General features: G+C 46.4%; 1 protein-coding gene across 1 annotated transcript in view; it reads right to left on the reverse strand.

Annotated features, from left to right (window-relative positions):
* Positions 1-17,524, reverse strand: part of RGSL1 (regulator of G protein signaling like 1) — a 47,228-nt gene extending 29,704 nt beyond the window's left edge. Inside the window, exons 1-9 of the mRNA XM_054980331.1 lie at positions 17,444-17,524; positions 12,412-12,486; positions 10,712-10,841; positions 10,116-10,220; positions 7,350-7,511; positions 4,370-5,370; positions 3,915-3,977; positions 1,058-1,280; positions 141-251 (exon numbers count right to left, since the gene is read on the reverse strand). Of these exons, the coding sequence (XP_054836306.1) occupies positions 141-251; positions 1,058-1,280; positions 3,915-3,977; positions 4,370-5,370; positions 7,350-7,511; positions 10,116-10,220; positions 10,712-10,841; positions 12,412-12,462 (1,846 nt within the window). The 5' untranslated portion in view covers positions 12,463-12,486; positions 17,444-17,524. The remainder of the gene's footprint in view (positions 1-140; positions 252-1,057; positions 1,281-3,914; positions 3,978-4,369; positions 5,371-7,349; positions 7,512-10,115; positions 10,221-10,711; positions 10,842-12,411; positions 12,487-17,443) is intronic.
* Positions 17,525-18,107: the final 583 nt, after the last annotated feature.

Raw genomic sequence — 18,107 nt, forward strand, 5'->3', positions numbered from 1 at the left:
ATTCCTACGCTGCCTTGAAGTTCCTTGAGTGACGCTGAACCAGTTCCTCTCTTTCTTGGCCCAACTTATCATAGCACTGTTGTGAGGTGAGGATTAAATGGAAACAGCTTTCAAGAGACAAGAACCCTGAGTGGACTCACCACTTGCTGTCGCGTACTTCTTGCAGAATTCCCTAAAGTTCTGACTCAGAATTTCCACAGCCATCTTAGGATTCATCTTGGCCAGCTCCTCAAATTTCATGCCCACATAGTCTATTGTTAAGAGAGAAAAGCAGCCATTTTGATCACTATGACCAGGATAATAGGTCAGATGGTGGATAAGTTCAGACATAAAACAAAACCTGTGGTTTAATTAAGCTAACTACCTTTAGTATGGTTGTCTGGATGAACCAAGAATCAAACCAGAGTGTGAACTTTGTTTATTAATCACAATTAGTCTCACAAGATGCATTAACACAGACATCCTGGCTTATGATTGACTGGACAAAGTAAAAGCAACAGTTACAAACAACTTGTCCTGATAAAGATTAAGTACACACACCTCTTTCACAAACAGGTCTGAGCCCAGGCAGGCGTGAAGTCTTTTTTCCACCACTGTCTTTTTCCACTACTGGTATCTACACTATAGATCAAAACTGCTTACAACCATTCTCTCGCCTCAAGGCATTCTGGGAAGTGTACTTCTGTGAAGGCTATGAATGTCTAAAAGCAGATTTTCACCAAACCACAGTTCCCATGATACTTTGGGTGGGTGAGGAGAAGACATTGGCCGTTTCCACACTACTCACCTTCTTCCGTAACAGGGCGCAACGTCACGAAAAAAACGCGGAAGATAACTTGCGCGAGAAGACACTATCTTCTGGTTTTTTTCATGACATTGTGCCCTGTTCCGAAAGAAGGTGAGTAGTGTGGAAACGGCCATAGTTAAACTTGTATAAACTGTTATAAAATCAGGTACATATTTAGAGAGCTGATAAGTCCCAAAGTGAACAACCCTAAGAAGAGGGTTTATCGGCTGAGAAAATGAACCTTAGTGGAACCATGAGAATAGCACTTACCTATCTTGTACACAACGGGATCCAGCTCCATAAAGATAGAGCCCCCCATTCCCAGGTCCTGAGTGCCCAATAACTGCCAGTGTTCCCCAGAGAGCAGATCAAAGTCTCTCATTCCAGCTAATGCTTGGCTGAGATGGGTGGACTCCATGATTCTCCTGACGAGTCGGAGATTCTCATCATTTTCATAAAGATATTCTGTCAGTTGTTTCTTCTCCTTGCCAAGCTGAAACAACAGGCAGAGTCAGTAGAGCACGGGTGTAGGGGATGCTCAAACAAATGAGTATCCCTGCTCATTGAAAGATGTGCAGGCCATCATCTGGGGGCATTTCTGACCCCGTTTTTATTCTGACTGTATTTTGCAAGGGCTCCATGCCTACCTAGCTTGAGCAGTAAAGGGAAACTGCTTCAGGGGAAAATAGTAAAGAGCATAAGCTTTCGAGAACCACAGTTCTCTTTGTCAGAAGCTTCTAACAAAGAGAGCTGTGGTTCTCGAAAGCTTGTGCTACAACAAAGTTGGTTAGTCTTAAAGGTGCTACTGGACTCTTTACTATTTTGGGACTTCAGACTAACACAGCTAACTCCTCTGTATCTATGCTTCAGGGGAAGACAGCAGAAGTCACTTCATCCTCCTTCAAACAGAAGGCGTGGAGACCAAACCTGGGACTGGCTACATGCAAAGCAGGGCTGCCATCTTGAGATTCTGATTATATTTGTATTGCTGTTTTGGTTTTAAATGTATTTAAACGTTTTATTATTGTACCATTGATATTACTGTAACCTGCCCTGAGCCCACTTGTGGGGAGGGAGGGCTAAAAATCGAATTAATAAATAAAATAAATAAATAGATGTCTTACCACTGACACCAGCTCTAATAGCAACCCTCCTTCCTCCCTAGCCAACTCTCTATTCAACTTTTACATACATTAGGCCTGCTTCAACCCGCCTACTAAGAGGTCAGGAGGCTGCTAAGCCTCAGCTCCCAACTAGGGCTGCCAACTTCCAGGGGGGCCTAGAGATCTCCCAGATTTATAACTGATCTCCAGTTGACAGAGATTTGTTCCCCTGGAGAAAATGACTGTTTTTGAGGGTGGTGTGACATTATACCTTACTGAGGTCCAGGGCTTTTTTTCAGTGGGAATGTGGTGGAATGGAGTTCCGGTACCTCTTGAAAAAGGTCACATGGCCGGTGGCCCCGCCCCCTGATCTCCAGACAGAGGGGAGTTGAGATTGCTCTCCGCGCTGCTCAGCGACACAGAGGGCAATCTAAACTCCTCTCTGTCTGGAGATCAGGGGGCGGGGCCACTGGCCATGTGAACATTTTCACCAAGGGCGATTTAATCTTTAAAAAACTCTCCCCTTGTTCCAGCTAATCGAAAGTGATGTCATTGTGTGGTCCTGAGTTCCACCACTGAGTTCCACCACCTCTTTTTCAAGAAAAAAAGCCCTGCTGAGGTCCCTCCCCTTTCCAAATCCCACTAACCCCAGGCTCCACCTCAAACATCCAGGAATGTCCCAACCCAGAACTGGCAACTTTAACTCCCACCCACTGTTGAATATGGCTCCCACCTGGGCAGCCGCTGGCTGGATATCTGATACACCATGCAGTCAGAGTCAAGCCTGATCTATAATCCCACCGCAGAAAGTTGATGTGGAAACAGAGACCACAGCCCAACCATTCTGGCCTTCTCATTGAAGCAGGGATACAAGATTTACTGGCTCGCTGCACAAGGGAGTTATCGTAATACACGTGAATACCTGCCATGCTTGAAACTGTGAGGAAATGACAAGTCCTCCTTCCCCATACCAACTGCAAACTGGTCAGCTAAGAGCAGCCTTTTCCAAGCACCCAAACAAGCAATATTTGACATTGCCACTTTGGTCATACATAAAACTGCCTTATACACAGTAGTCATTTCGTAGAAAAAGAGCTGGAGGAACTCATTAGCATAACTCATTGGCATATGCCACACCCCTTGACATCACCGGAAATGTGTCATTGGCATAACTGATTTGCATATGCCACACACCCTCTGACATCACCTATCCTGGCTGTTTTGGACCCAATCCTGGCCATTTAGGGCCGAAATTCGGCCCAAAATGGCAAAAAGGGGCTGAAAATGACCACAAAGGGGCCCAAAATGGTCAGGATCAGGCAGTTGCTGAGTGGGAGAGTGATCCACCACCCGTCAGAGGCCCTATCCAGGCCATTTCGGCCCCAATCCAGGCCGAAACGGGCCCAAAATGGCTGAGAGTAAGGTGGGCCGGACCACCTGTCATGTGACCTCTTTGGGGAACTGCCGGAACTGCATTCCTATGTGTTCCCCCTCAAAATGAGCCCTGCTTATACAGAATCAGTCCTTTGGACCATATTATTTATTTACTTCATTTATACCTCACCATTCTCCCCAGTGAGGACCCAGGACAGCTTATGTAATGCTTCTCTCCTCCATTTTATCCTCACAACAACCTTGTGAGGTTGGTTATGTCGACAGTGTGATTGGCCCAAGGTCACCTTGGAAGCTTCCACGGCAGAGTGGGGATTTGAACCCGGGTATCCCGGGCCCTAGTCTGACATTCTAACCACTGCACCGTGCTAGCTCCCAGATTTACTATTGGATCTCAGTCACTTTCAGCATTATCTAGTCTGATTGGCAGCAGTTCTTCAGAGTCTTAGGTGGAGATCTTTCACATCACCTCCTGCCTCGTCCTTTTTTAGTGATGCTAAGAACTGAACCTGGGGCCTTCTGCATGCAAAGCAGACGCTCGCTCACTAAGCCACAACTCCTCCCAAACCTTGGCAAATTCAGGGACAGGGATACCCAATGAGTCCTTCGCTGTCTCCGTGGGTCCACCTTACCACATAAAACAGAAATATCTTGTCATCATGCTGTAGGAACTCTTCATAGAGGAAGCAGAGAATCTGAAAAGAGAGGGAGAACTCAGCAGGAAGTGCTCTCTTCGTTGAAGAAGAAAAACGCCTGCGTGCAGGCTGCCAATCTGTTTTACCCTGTTTAATATGTTTTTATTATCGCACAAGATTTTGCAGACTAGAGCCCGTTCTTCCACATTCGCTTGTGAGGGGCTTGGGAAGGACACTGACGTTCCCACAAGAAGGCAGAACGAGGCCGCAAACGTTTACAATTTCATCAGGGGGCTGAAAATAGTTGAGGAGTGAGCCCCCGAGCAGCACATTGGCCTTACACCAAACCCATGATAAATACTGCAGTCCAGGGCTATTTCAGAATTAACATATAAAGCCTATGTTCATATTTATGGAAAGAAAGTAGAATCAAGAAAGTAGCATTTCCCCACCTTACAGATCTCCTTCTGTCCCTTTAGTAACCAGGGTATAACATTTCCAGAAGGAAGGAGTCTCTGTAACCCCCTGAGAGTTGATAGCTTCAAAGGAAGGTGCCAGTTGCTGTTCTGAGTCAGGTACAACTCACAGATCCTTTCGCCCATCACGTGGCGCAAGAGGACGTTGCCTTCACCAAGGGAGCACATCATCATGCGCAGGAAATCTTCCAGGTCATGCCACAGCTCGAGCAGATGCACCTCCACTGCATAATTCCTACTGAGCAAAAACTCCCGGAATGGGCATCCTGCACACTTGTCGGCATTGAGCACCCAAGGAAGGAAATCTAAGGACAAGGGAGACGTCATTATGGTTTTTAAGGCTAGCATGGAAGGATACTGGACCACGGGGGTCGAAGCGCGGAGTTTTTTGACATACATCTTCTCGTCAATTTCTTCTAGTGCAGGAGTGGAAGGCAGCTCCGTGGGGCTGTTTTTGAAGCAGGGCGCTTCATCGGAATTGCCCACGCCGTCTTGTTCGTTGATGTGCTCTCCTTGCCACATACTAGTACTGGGGGACTGTTTTTCAGAAATGTGATGTTTCTTGTCAGCTGGACTGCTTTTCGATGATACCGACTTCCTGGGGTGTCCACAGGTCTTGCTTTTATGCTTCTCTCTTCCTTCCAAAGGGCCTTTGCCTGTGACGTGATCCCAGACTTCCTTCTTGCTTCTCAAGCTAGAATAGGATAGGGATGCCAAGCTGCTTTCACGGATGCTCATCATTGGCAGAGGAAACGGAAACGACTTCGGAAACGTGACCCTGGACAACTGCTCCTGATACTCCTTGAGCAAATGGGAGCACTTGGGTTCTTGCTCCATGCTCAGCTTGCAGTGAATGTAGAAGTTTGGGAGCCAGTAACTTTCAATCTTGAACAGGGCCACTTTCTGCATATCACTCAGGACTTCCCTTCGAGTGTGGGCATGCTTGGGGTGATAGGGAGACATTCTCAGAAGTGTTTCTGAAAAGATTGCACAGAATTAGAAAGCAAAGGTCTCCGTTCACAGGTTCAGGAAAGAAAACAGGGGTGTTCTGGATAATCGTTAATATTGTGTGGGCTTCAACATATAGGACAGCTCTTCTGCTTTGACCAGCATCTACACAGCTGAAATTTTGAAGTTATAGCAACACAAATCTTTAAGAGCTATGATAAGTAAAATTAATGCATAATCCAAATCTTATCTTGTTGATTGGGGTATGAACTGGCTTAATAGGTTCTGTACTAGGCTGAAAAGGGGCATTTTTGGAAGACAGCAGCTTCAGATTTTATTTCATTCAGAGTTCTTGCCAGTGGCTTGGAGATTAGGGCTGATCCTATCACTCATCAGCAGAAAGAACTCATGGCCAGAGGTCTTCCCAGCTCTCCCCTCCCCCAGCAGTCATGTCCAACCCCAGGAGAGTTTAATCCTGGGATTGTCGGTTCCATGTGGAGCAATAGCCACCTGGGTCAGAAGGCTGCAGTGGGAAGAGAGGAAAGAGGTTGGAACTGCTCCCTTCTGTCTCGTCTGTCAGTGGAGCAGTGCTCATGCAGGAGGCAATTTCAATTTCAACCTTTCATTTTCTCCACTGCAGCCTCCTGACCTGTGTGGCTATTACTCCACTTGGTCCTATGCCCCAGGAATAAACTGGCTATGGGAAGGAGGGGAGAGACAGGAAGATCAGAGATCCTTGGTGGGGGGGCTTCACAGGGTCCTTTTGCTGAATCCAGTCCAATGGGCCAGAAGGCACCTGGAGATCTGCTGCCAGTTAGAGTAGAGTAGAAATATTAATAGAGTAGGTAATAATAAGAGCAGATGATAATAGTAAATATGAGGCCGTTTCAAATGTTCATTCCAGCTCTATAACGCAAGCCGATGGGGACCAGCCTGTTACTCGCAGTTCACCTTTCGCTACAAGTCTGATAACAGCCTAAGGTGTTTGAATCATATTTGGGATACTGGAGCATGGGGGAAGCAACAGCCCACCCATGAATGTGAACGTAGTTTTCATTTTGGGGTGAATGGTTATAAAATGGAGAAATGAAATGACTGGCATAAATGATCTCATGGCTACTTCTAATATTGATTTTAATACAATTTTCTACCAACTTTCTCTGCAGAACATGCAGGTTCAGAACAGTATACAGATATATAATACTGTATCACGAGCGTATCCCCTACTTCTAATAGCTGAGGATCACACTGTTTCTGAATTATAACTGAAAACACACTTCACTGTGACATCTGTGCCGTTTCCACACGGCTTACTTTATTCTATAAAATAGCGAAATCTTGCGCGAAATCTCACGAGAAGATGCTGTTATTGCATCTTCTCGCGCGATAACAGCATCTTCTTGCGAGAATTCGCTATTTTGCAGAATAATGTAAGCCATGTGGAAACAGCCCTGGACAGGTTCACTTTTAGAGCAGGTAAGGATTACCGCCCTTGCTCGCTCTGAATCTTTAGCCACTTCATTCCCATTGGAAGAAGGCCAGTCCAGCACAGAGTCTCATGCAGAGACAGAACAGACAGCCCCTCTGAGCACAGGTCATTCTGCACCCAATCACAGGAAGATGCAGCTGGCAGATTCCTCTACAGAAGTGGGTACTTGGGGCTTGCATAAGGTTATAATAGTTTAATACATGCTGTGCACCAACAGCTGTCTCACAGCTAAAGGTGAATTGGGATGTTAAAAGTAACTGGCCCAGTGGAAGCTGAGCCAAGCAGCCCCATCAGGGAAGCCTACACTGGCTGTCATGGTTGCCATGGCCCAAACCCAAAACCAAGGTGAATGGACCCCGTGGCACCGCCAGCACTGCAAGGATCATGGAGCTCAGCTTGCCCCTGGCGGCCAGTGGCCCATCTAGTACAGTGGCCCATAAGAAACTTTTCCGGTGAGTTAAAATCCAGCGTGCTACTGCTCTCGGAATCCAGTAATATCTATGAAGCTGTACTTCTTACCAATGGTTGTGCTACAGAGGGTGACAACTACAGAGCCCTCCTGCAAGTGAGTGGCCATCAACACCTGGAACAGCGACACATAGAGATCTTGCTGGGATTCATCCGTTTCATCGATACCAAGTATCCTTTCTGCAGCTAGCCAGAATTTGGTCAGCTCTTCCCCTGTGGATCAGCATAAGGACAGAGTTATTCACTATGTGCTACTCCGCCTTAGCAGTTCTGAACAAAAGCTGGTAGGTGGACTAGTATCGTGATTCCAGTGTCCAGGCATCCTGGGGTGGGAGCTGAATGTTTTAAACAAATGAAATAACAAGTAGTCTTTTTTAAAAAAATAAGATCAAGCCTGAATTTTGGAAACGCAGGGGCAGGAAACAGCAAGAGTGATGGATGGATGAGTGTTTGATTTGGGGCACGTGAGGCCATTCTGCCGACTGCGAAGTGGAATAAAGTTGGATTTTGTTTAGCCCAGCTGAAGAACTGACTTAGAGTCCTCTTTTATATATTGCGTCTCTCTTCATCCATAGAGAAGCAGCACATTTGTTTATCAGGCATTTAAATATATGAATAGAAAGAGCGAGCTCCAGATGGATGTTGTTAAGTAAAGGCAAACTCTAAGAATGTATTGTCGAAGGCTTTCACGGCCGGAGAACGATGGTTGTTGTGGGTTTTCCGGGCTGTATTGCCGTGGTCTTGGCATTGTAGTTCCTGACGTTTCGCCAGCAGCTGTTGCTGGCATCTTCAGAGGTGTAGCACCAAAAGACAGAGATCTCTCAGTGTCACAGTGACACTGACTATGACACTGAGAGATCTCTGTCTTTTGGTGCTACACCTTTGAAGATGCCAGCCACAGCTGCTGGCGAAACGTCAGGAACTACAATGCCAAGACCACGGCAATACAGCCCGGAAAACCCACAACAACCAAACTCTAAGAAGCTCCTTATATTGAATCCAGACTCATAGCTAGGGTTATCAGGTCTCTATACCCCTCCTGGTGGGAGGGGAGGACCTGGCACTTACCTGCATGTCTCTCTTCTTGTGCACACAAAGCGCATGCGCACTCTTAGCACTGACGTCACTTGAGGAAGTGATGTCGTTGCAGCCCGTTGGGCGTGCACCTGCTGCGTGCTTGCCCAGGTTGCCTGTCAGTGGTGGGTGATCGCTGGGGAGGGGGTTTCAATCAGTGGGCAATGGAGGAAACCCCTGGGAGGTTGCCTGCCACCAGCGGGCAACCGGGAACCCTACTCATGGCTCATGTAGTCCATAACTGGCTCATGCCATAACTGGCAGCAGCTCTCCAGGATCCTGGGAAGAAATCTTTCCTATTTCTGCTTCCCAAAACTTTTAAACTGGAGATTGAACCTGGGGATTTCTACTTGTTAAGATATTTACAAGTAGAGAGGATTTTCGGGGGATATCTCATTTCCCCTTCTCCCAACATGTCCTCTTTCCCTTCCCTGTCCCCCCCCGTAGCATCGCCCCCTTTTCCTGCTTCCTTCTCTCCTTCCCACCCACCATTGTCAGCCCCTCTGTCTTCACCTTTCACACACTTCCCCCCCCCCAGCAGCCTCTCCCCTATGACCCAGTTGCATGATGCTGGCTGAGCCAGGCCTATTTACATGGTGGGGAACTTACAAGGACTTGCTAGGGATACTTCACTTTCCCCTGTATCCCCTCCTCCACACTATTTTTCTTTCCTCCAAGTATCCTCCATATGCTCACCTTTCCCTACATCCTTCTCTACTTAAAACCCCCCAAACAACTTGCTTTTTATCTGCCCCTTCCCATCTTCACCTATATTTCTTAATTGATTTCATTTATATGCTGCCTTTCTCTGCAAGGAGGACCCAACGCAGCTCTTTGCCTCCATATGATCATTCTCATTGGCCTCCATATTATCCTCACAAGCCTGAGAGACAGGTTGGGCTGAGAGTGTGTGAGTAGATCAAAGTTCCTGGTGAGTATCCACAGCAGAGTGGTGATTTGAACCAAGGTCTCCCAGATCCTATTCTGAAACTCTAACCACTACACTACCATGGCCAAGGGGCAAGGGGAGGCTGCTGTTGAACAGTATAACGTAGCCAGGCCTCGATCAGTGATGAAAGTCATGTTGTATCAAGTCACCCAGTGGTTGCTGCTGGCCCTGGCCCTGAAATGTCCTCCCTCAAGGGCCAAAATAGCCCTTCCTCTTGCTTTTTATTGACAGAAATCAAGCCTGGCATAGTGGCTAAACTGTTATGGTTGCCTAGCAACAGGCACTGAAGGCATCTGGTTAAAGCTCCTTTTATCATTTTGATCCCCACCCCCCATGTATTTGTTTTAGATTTCAGATTTTTCTGCAAACCAGGGGCATTTTTTCATGTGTGTAGGAAGATCTATTTTGTCTGTTCATGGCTCCAATCTCTGGATTTAAATGTCCTCAGATCAGGGCCACTTGGCTATTAGTGTATAAGATACACCACTTTTATTCTCTGTAAAGACTCTAAGCAGCTTACGGCATCGTTCTCCCCTCTTCCATTTTATACTCACAACAAACACCTAGTAAGGTTGATTAACCTGAGAGGGAGGGATTGGCCCAAAGCCACCCAGTGAACCCAGTGAACTTTCATAGCAGAGCGGAGGATCTCCCTAATCCAACATTCTAATTATTGCACCATAAAGGCAAAGCATGCACTGTGCTCAACGAATTTTGGCTCCATGGGGAGAAACTTTTCAGCCCTGCTTGGCTGGTAGTTTCCATATATGGTTTCTGTCCGTTGCACTTCTCACCTGCCATTCCTTGCAAGAAAGAACGGAAGCGCCACATCCCTCTGCTACCACTGATGCACTTCTCCAGGAGCCACTGGTCGGCTTTTTTCCATCTCAGCATGTCTGCTGCAAAAAGAGGCAACGACATTTCAGAAAAGATTCATTTATATTCGCATCCAGTGGGCATGCTTAGTGGTTCGGCAATTCTGCTGCTTGATGGCAGAGCTGATTTGAAAGGCATCTAATGAACATCTTAAACTAGTTTAAAACTGGGCTCATTCCAAACTGGCCCTCTTGGTCCCTTGATGATATCACTGGTGGTGTGATGAACCATCAAAGGCTGCCAGATGCCCATGCCCCTCTAGATGGGATCCTTCTGACCGCCTACTTCATATTACTCATTTGGAAGAGAAAGGTTACTTGGGTGTCACCAGCTCTGTCCAGCTAGAAAAAGCCTTAGATATCACCACATATGCATGGTGCATCCAAGATATCTCAGAGATCACAGGGGCTACACAACTGGATTGGGCAGACGAGGCCAAAGACCTATGAAATCCATTCTTCAGATCCCACCATTTTGGGCCCCATCTATTGCTAGGATCTGATTGGTCCCTCACCTGCCTCTTGGGACCGGATGAAACTGATGAGCTCCTTGCAGAGGATGTAGTGAAGGCACAAGTTGGTTTTGCAGAAATAAGGCAGCCGATGTTTCTCCATCCAAGTCACCAAGCCTTTGTGCTTTGATACCTGTGATGTTCCCAAAATGATGACGAGGTTTTAATAAACAATCCGTGTCAATTAGCCTTAAGAGGAATGCGTACGTTTCTACAGTTTCGCTATCTTGCCTTTTAAAGCCTAGGGATAACTTCTTCATTTATCATATTCTTTACAAGACAAGGAACCACTGAAGAGAGAGGGCTAGCAGTACCTTTTGTACCACTACACCATTTACCTCCCGAATTCTGAACCAAGGAAACTCCAGGGCAAAGGATGCGAGAAAAGGTTTCAATCGTAGGGTTAGATCAAAAAAGAGATCAAGTGACAGGTATGGAGAAGAATGGGGGGAGCCTTGACTCTTCTGGCCTTCCTTGGTGTTTGAATATTGGGCAGATCTTTCTTATTGATACACGGACGGGATTCACATTTCTCAGAGAGAACCAACCAAGAACTGATTCGTACGGCTACTTCAGCCTGTGATGGGTCAGCATGCACAGGCGTGGTTGCACGACTGCTTTTGCATGCAAAAGGGTCAGAATCTGCTCGCGTTGTATTTTGATGGAAATGCAGATGTTCAGGAGATTGCAGAGCTCAACCCAGTTCCTGCCTGCACCGAGAATGCTTGTGTGAGATCAACCTGAGATCAATAATCAACAGTTGCAGTTGTTCTGAGAAAGCACCGCCTTAGACTTTCTCTGTGATGCTACCAAGTTATGAACACACATAAAATGGGTTTATACTGAGTCAGGCCATTGCAAGCTCCCTATTCTAACTAGCAGCTGGCCTCCAAGGTCTCAGGCAGATCTGTTTCATATCACCTGCTACCTGCTCGTTGTAACTGGAAATGACAGAGATTGGACCTGAGACACCACTGCATGCAAGCCACTGCATGCAACATGAAGGCATGCAAACCAGAGGCTTTGCCACTGAGCCACAGCCCCTCTCAAAGTCCACATCTCTTTTTCTAGACACATTTATGAGAAATGTCACCTTGATAAAAATTCTGGAAGAGCATGAGAGATCCCAGCCATCGACTGACCCAGAGGCATGGCATAAATGAGAATGGGGATTATTCTAAATACAACATCTGGAAGACTGATGGCTAACAGTGTGGACATAGCTACAAATCGTAACTCAATTGACCCAAATGACACTTGACAAATCCGACATGTCAAGATGGTTGTGTGAACTGATGCACATCATTCCAAAGTTGCCATCTTCACTGTGACTCGGCCAGTAAGATGGCTCATGTGTTTGTGAGATCCAAGAGGGAATATTTTGCTGAAGTGGAACCAGAGTGCTAGCAGCGCTTTTGACATCAGTGGATTCTTTCCCAATTATTTTGGCAAAGGTCTTTTCAAAACTGATTGCTTCAGATTTGGCAAAGGGCTACACATTACAAGGGAATATTTATCTGTGTCATACTCCTGGGACTTTGAATCAATTTATTTATTATTTATTAGATTAGATTTTTAGTCCGCCCTCCCCACCAGGCGGGCTCAGGGCGGAGTATCACTATCACTATCAATATCGCTAACATTCGTTTTGTGCCCCCTAAATTTGAGCAAAGGTGTCAGCTCAGAGAAATCCTCGAACTCACATGGTTGCATGGCAGTTCTGGCCAGAGACACCACTGACGAGTGCTGAACATGAAAATAGGGGTCTGACCAAACACCTGCGGAGAAAGCAAGAGAGAGAAAAGACCTGTTTAATAAAGATGGGCCACCACTAAGTTCTGTGGGGTGTTTTTAAAAAAACTTTTTATTTTTATTTTTTTTAAAAAACAAAACATTTTATACAACAGAACATAATTAAACATTCAGCATTTCAACTAAGATATTATTTACTAATTGTTTAAAAATACTCCTGTTTCAGGGGTTGGATGTATTACAGATGTTAACAGAATACAAAGTAAATGTACTTTTCCAGCATGGAGATCTCTGATGACATGCAGTTTGAGACGCAGTCAAAATAAGAAGTTGGTTTGAAAGTTTGCATTGTCATTTATCTGTGGGGTGTTTTTATTCAGCTATGCACAGCAACACAGAATAAGGGTGGAAACAGACTTTGTAAGAGATCAGAAATGGTTTGAGAGAAGCTTTATTTCCTGTGGTGTACACACAAACACAAATACCTGTCTTTTGTTCCACTATCGCCTCGGAATAAATAGCTTTTGCAGAGCATTTTTTTAAAAAAAATCATACAAAATAATAGCATAATAATAATGTTGTGTACTGGGCCGAGCAAGGCCTCTAAAGTAGTTACTGTATTGATTGTAATGCACTATACTGTGTTGAGCTTGAGGTTCAGTCAAGGCTCCCAAAGCCTGCATTCTCATTGGTCCATAATCCCTGCAATATCACTGGTTACTTTCTCATGACAGCAGCCAATCGGTCCTCTATAATAAAGACCAATCAGTGGCCTGTCTACTTCAAACAGTGTATATAGTTTATGCAGATGATGGTATTCTAAAATATGTATTCTCATTGGCTATCAGTTATTCTGGGGGTGGAGCTGCTGTATATATATTGAGGACTTCTGTTCAGTCTGTCAGTGTGTGTTGTGTTCCTGCTAAATAAAGAGCTATTGAATCACCTCGTGTCTGAACCCACTATTTAACACTGGCGACGAGGATGGGATCTCTGATTGGGTATGCAGCCCCAATACCAGAGCGATATCACTAACAAGGTGCTTGGGTAGGCAGCCCCAAGACCTAAGCTGAAATCTTAAGCGTGAGGAATTGTCACCTCCACCATCCGACATACGCTCGCGTCGTCCAGAAGGCAGACATGGCCGCTAAGGGCCACTTCGAACCGTTTGACTCAACAGCCGAGGACTGGGAATCCTACATTACCCGCTTCGACTTCTACCTTGAGGCGAACAAGATTGAAGACACAGATCTCGCAAGAGCAACATTCTTCAGCGTGTGTGGGCGTTCCACGTTTGATATAGCACGGGCACTAGTGGCGCCAGCCCAGCTTCAAACTACAGCGTTCAACACAATAAAAAACAGACTCAAGGAGCACTTCTCACCACAGCCATCTGAGATAGCCTGCAGACATGCGTTCTACAGCCGAGACCAGGCGCAAGGTGAATCGATAGCGGCATTTGTCACAGCCCTCCGACAGGCAGCCAGACAATGTAACTTCCCTGACCTTGAGATGGCACTACGTGATCGCCTGGTGTGTGGCCTTCGTGATGAGAAGCTACAGCGCCGGCTTTTCACGCAGAAGAACCTCGACTTCCAAACAGCATTCAAAGAAGCACTAGCAGCTGAAGCAGCAGACCAGTCCACCCGGGAGGTGCGACGTTGGCGGAGTCCAGATCTGCCCCTGAACGAGGAGCCAGTCCACTATGGGGATTTTGACAGTGGCTCTGAGGAAGAAGACGGTGTGCACAGATTCCATGCAGTGCAAGCCCAGCACTCTGAGAGGCAGCCATACTACGGTTCCCCTTGTTCTAGTTGTGGGGGAGACCACGAAAGAAGGAAATGCCGGTTCCGGGATGCCAACTGCCGGGCATGCGGAAAGAAGGGCCACATCGCTCGGGCCTGCATAACTGTCAGGAAAGGAGGCTCTCCGCAGCAGTCTCCTCGCCTCACTCCGCGCTGCCAAAGGCCAGGAGGAAGAGAGTGCCAGCTGAATGAATGCCACACCACAACTGTCATCATGCACACACAAGCAGGCAACAAAGATAAGATCTACACCACGGTTTGTATTGAGGGAACACTGTGTGTCATGGAGGTTGACTCCGGGTCAGCGCTCTCAATTGTCTCCAGGGACACCTACAACTGCCTGTGCTCCAAGGGCAAGAACCAGCCGCTCAAGCCCAGCAGTCTACGCCTGATGGATCTCCAGGGTCGTCGGGTTCCAGTGGTTGGAGCTGGCCGAGTTGTGGTCGGCTACAAGGACTTTCAAGGCCCCCTTCCTCTTGTTGTGGTTAAGGGGCACTGCACGAGTTTGCTGGGACTTGATTGGTTCAAGGCGTTGGGCATCCGCGTTACCGGAGTCCAACAAGGCAGCCCATCCATAAGCAAAGCGGCACACAGCAAGTTCCCTGCCAGGCATGTTTCATCAGGGCGCCGCAAAGGGCCGCCCGTCTCCACGCCAGCAGTGAAGACAAGCCATCGGAAGGAGCATCAGGTCCACTCTGCACTCAATTACATCAGCTTAAACTGCCTTGGCCGCTATGGGAGCAGAAACAGAACCGGGACTTTTCTCCGCAATCCACGGCCTCAAGTGGCTCGCAAACTCCCACAAGAGACTGCACCTCCAGAGCAAAGCCAGCAAGGAACACGGGGCTGTCGGCCCCAAAGAACTCTGGAGCGACTGCACCGTGCAGGCTCTGGCAGGCTCACCTTTCCCCATTCCCACTCCAGGACTCTGTTGGCATCAAGTAGTTCCACACTAGGGGGGAAGGGGTGTGATGTATTGGGCTCAGGGCCTGTAATGTATTCTGGCTCACCTTCCCCAGCCTATCTGCGAACAACAGGGTATTCCAAACTAAGGGGGGAGGGGTGTTGTGTACTGGGCCGAGCAAGGCCTCTAAAGTAGTTACTGTATTGATTGTAATGCACTATACTGTGTTGAGCTTGAGGTTCAGTCAAGGCTCCCAAAGCCTGCATTCTCATTGGTCCATAATCCCTGCAATATCACTGGTTACTTTCTCATGACAGCAGCCAATCGGTCCTCTATAATAAAGACCAATCAGTGGCCTGTCTACTTCAAACAGTGTATATAGTTTATGCAGATGATGGTATTCTAAAATATGTATTCTCATTGGCTATCAGTTATTCTGGGGGTGGAGCTGCTGTATATATATTGAGGACTTCTGTTCAGTCTGTCAGTGTGTGTTGTGTTCCTGCTAAATAAAGAGCTATTGAATCACCTCGTGTCTGAACCCACTATTTAACAAATAACATTTGATTTATATACCGCCCTTCAAGACAACTTAATGCCCACTCAGAGCAGTTTACAAAGTATGCCATTATTATCATCCTCACAACAAAACACCCCGTGAGGTGGGTAGGGCTGAGAGAGCTCGGAGAGAGCTGTGACTGAGCCAAGGTCACCCAGCTGGCTTCAAGTGGAGGAGTGGGGAATCAAAACCGGTTCTCCAGATTAGAGTCCTGCTGTTCTTAATCACTACACCAAACTGTCATTGGAATGATGAGTGTAACCTTCTTTCAAACCACCGTCTGAAAAGAACTCATCATCAGCCTGCAACCACATTAGTGGCAGGTCACACATTACATATTTAGGTGTACATTTGAAACAATTTAGAACAGCCTCTACTTAAAAAGGTAACATGTGAAGCGGCCTGAATGTGATGTGCAGGGGGATTTGCTAGTGCGTTTGAACTTAGCAAAACCCTGATTTTGAAAGTCAGTTTGTGTACAGTGTAAGAAGGACCTAGAAGTGTTTGGCACCTGTGAGTGTGTGTAGCACACATCACATCCATTTCTCCCTGTTTGGGTGATTTCTTCTCATGAAAGCTAGTGGGCTCGTCTATAGAGATGGAAAAGTTCATTTTGCCCTCCCCACAATACCTTTTCCCCAATAGGAATGAATGGCATTCTTCCATTTTTAGAGAAGAATATCAAAAGCTGTTGAATGCTCTTCCAAAGTTTTCTTTTTACACATGCTTTTAATCAAGGGGTTGATGGTTGAATATCATTTCCATGGCCTGCTTCTAGCTTGAGAACCACCTTTTGAGAACTCGTTTGCAGCTGCTCTGGGTTCTGTGCCATTTTTTATGTTCTGGCTGTTTTTAAAGCTGGGTTTTGAATACTTTATTAATGGTTCATAACTTGTAAGCTGCATAGAAATTTTCTAATAAATCAATACTAGGAATACACATCTGTAAAGAGAAGTGCTGAAGACAGGATAGAGCTGGAGACAGAAATACAGAGAGAAGGAGAGAGATGCTAGGACTCTAATACTCACTCAGAGCTAAGCTACAAGAGATGAATTACACGAGGACATGCACATGAAGGGAGTCACAATGTTAGCCGGGAAGCTGAGTTTTAAAAGCGATCAGAAGGCTTTGGCAATTTCCCGTCTCTGCAGAGCCAGCAAAGATGGTTCCTCAGAGGGTTTGTTAATTTCCTCTTTGCCTCCCAAAGGCTATGTCAGTTTCACCTCCCCTTCTAGGAGGTGAAGAGGAAATTAACAAACCCTCTCAGGAGCCATCTTTGCTGGCTCTGTAGAGAGGGGAAATTGACAAAGCCTTCCCATGGCTTTTAAAATTCAGCTTCCTGGCTAACATTGTGACTCCCTTCATGTGCATGTCCTCGTGTAATTCATCTCTTGTAGCTTAGCTCTCAGTGGCTTGTGATCCACCTGTGGCTCTTTTGAGCACCATTCTTCAATGTGGTATCTTCCCTATTATATGTTTCAGGAAAATGGGCAAGGCTTTTGCCAGGTGGGGATTATGGTTGGCAGTTGGTTCCCACCCTGAAACAGCCATTGTTGGAGGAACAGGTGAGCTACAAACCTCCCAGAGATGGAGGCCTCATGCCAGGGGAGATGTGGCTGTTTTAGTTGATGGTAACTACAGCTGTGGCTCTTGGTGACAGGCAGAGTGAGTGCCGGGGAGATCCAGGACAGCTAAAGCATCAAAGGAAAACTTACAGGAAGATTCAAGAAGGTGTTGAAGAAGTCAGCAAAGATTTCATCCTGCAGCAGAACAATCAAGTGCTTGCTAGCGATGGCCTCTGCAAAGGAGAAGAAAGGCAGGATTAAGTCTCCCAAACAATAACAACAACAAAAGGAGTTACTCCAAAGTAATGTTATCCACAGGCATTTTTACCATCCCAACACATACAGACTATGGCACATCTGTGCTTCCTTTCCAGGCAGAAAACATCATGGAAAGGCACAGCTAAATTACAGTAAGACTCAGAGGTTTAGTGAGTGGAACAGGAGCACTTGGATCTACAGGACAGTAAAAATCTACCCATATTCAAGTTTACATTGCAAAAAAGGTGGGATTAATTTAAGCACTTTATCAGGAGCATTTGGGGGAGTCAATGTACAAAAAAAAAAATTAGACCTCTCCATCTCCATTTTATTCTTATAATAACCCTGTGAGGTAAGTTAAGCTGACAGCCAGTGACTCACTCCAGGTCACACAGCACAAACTAGGGTTTCCCAGACCCTAGTCTGACACTCTAACCGCTATACCATGCTGGCTCCTAAAAGTAGTTCTCATTCTCTCTCTCTCTCTCCCCTCCAGTGATTTCTAGCAACCATGAACCAAATAAATCCAGCAGCAACCCAAACTGAACCCTGTAGC

This window comes from Eublepharis macularius, chromosome 5 (assembly GCF_028583425.1).
Source record: "Eublepharis macularius isolate TG4126 chromosome 5, MPM_Emac_v1.0, whole genome shotgun sequence".
NCBI lineage: Eukaryota > Metazoa > Chordata > Lepidosauria > Squamata > Eublepharidae > Eublepharis > Eublepharis macularius.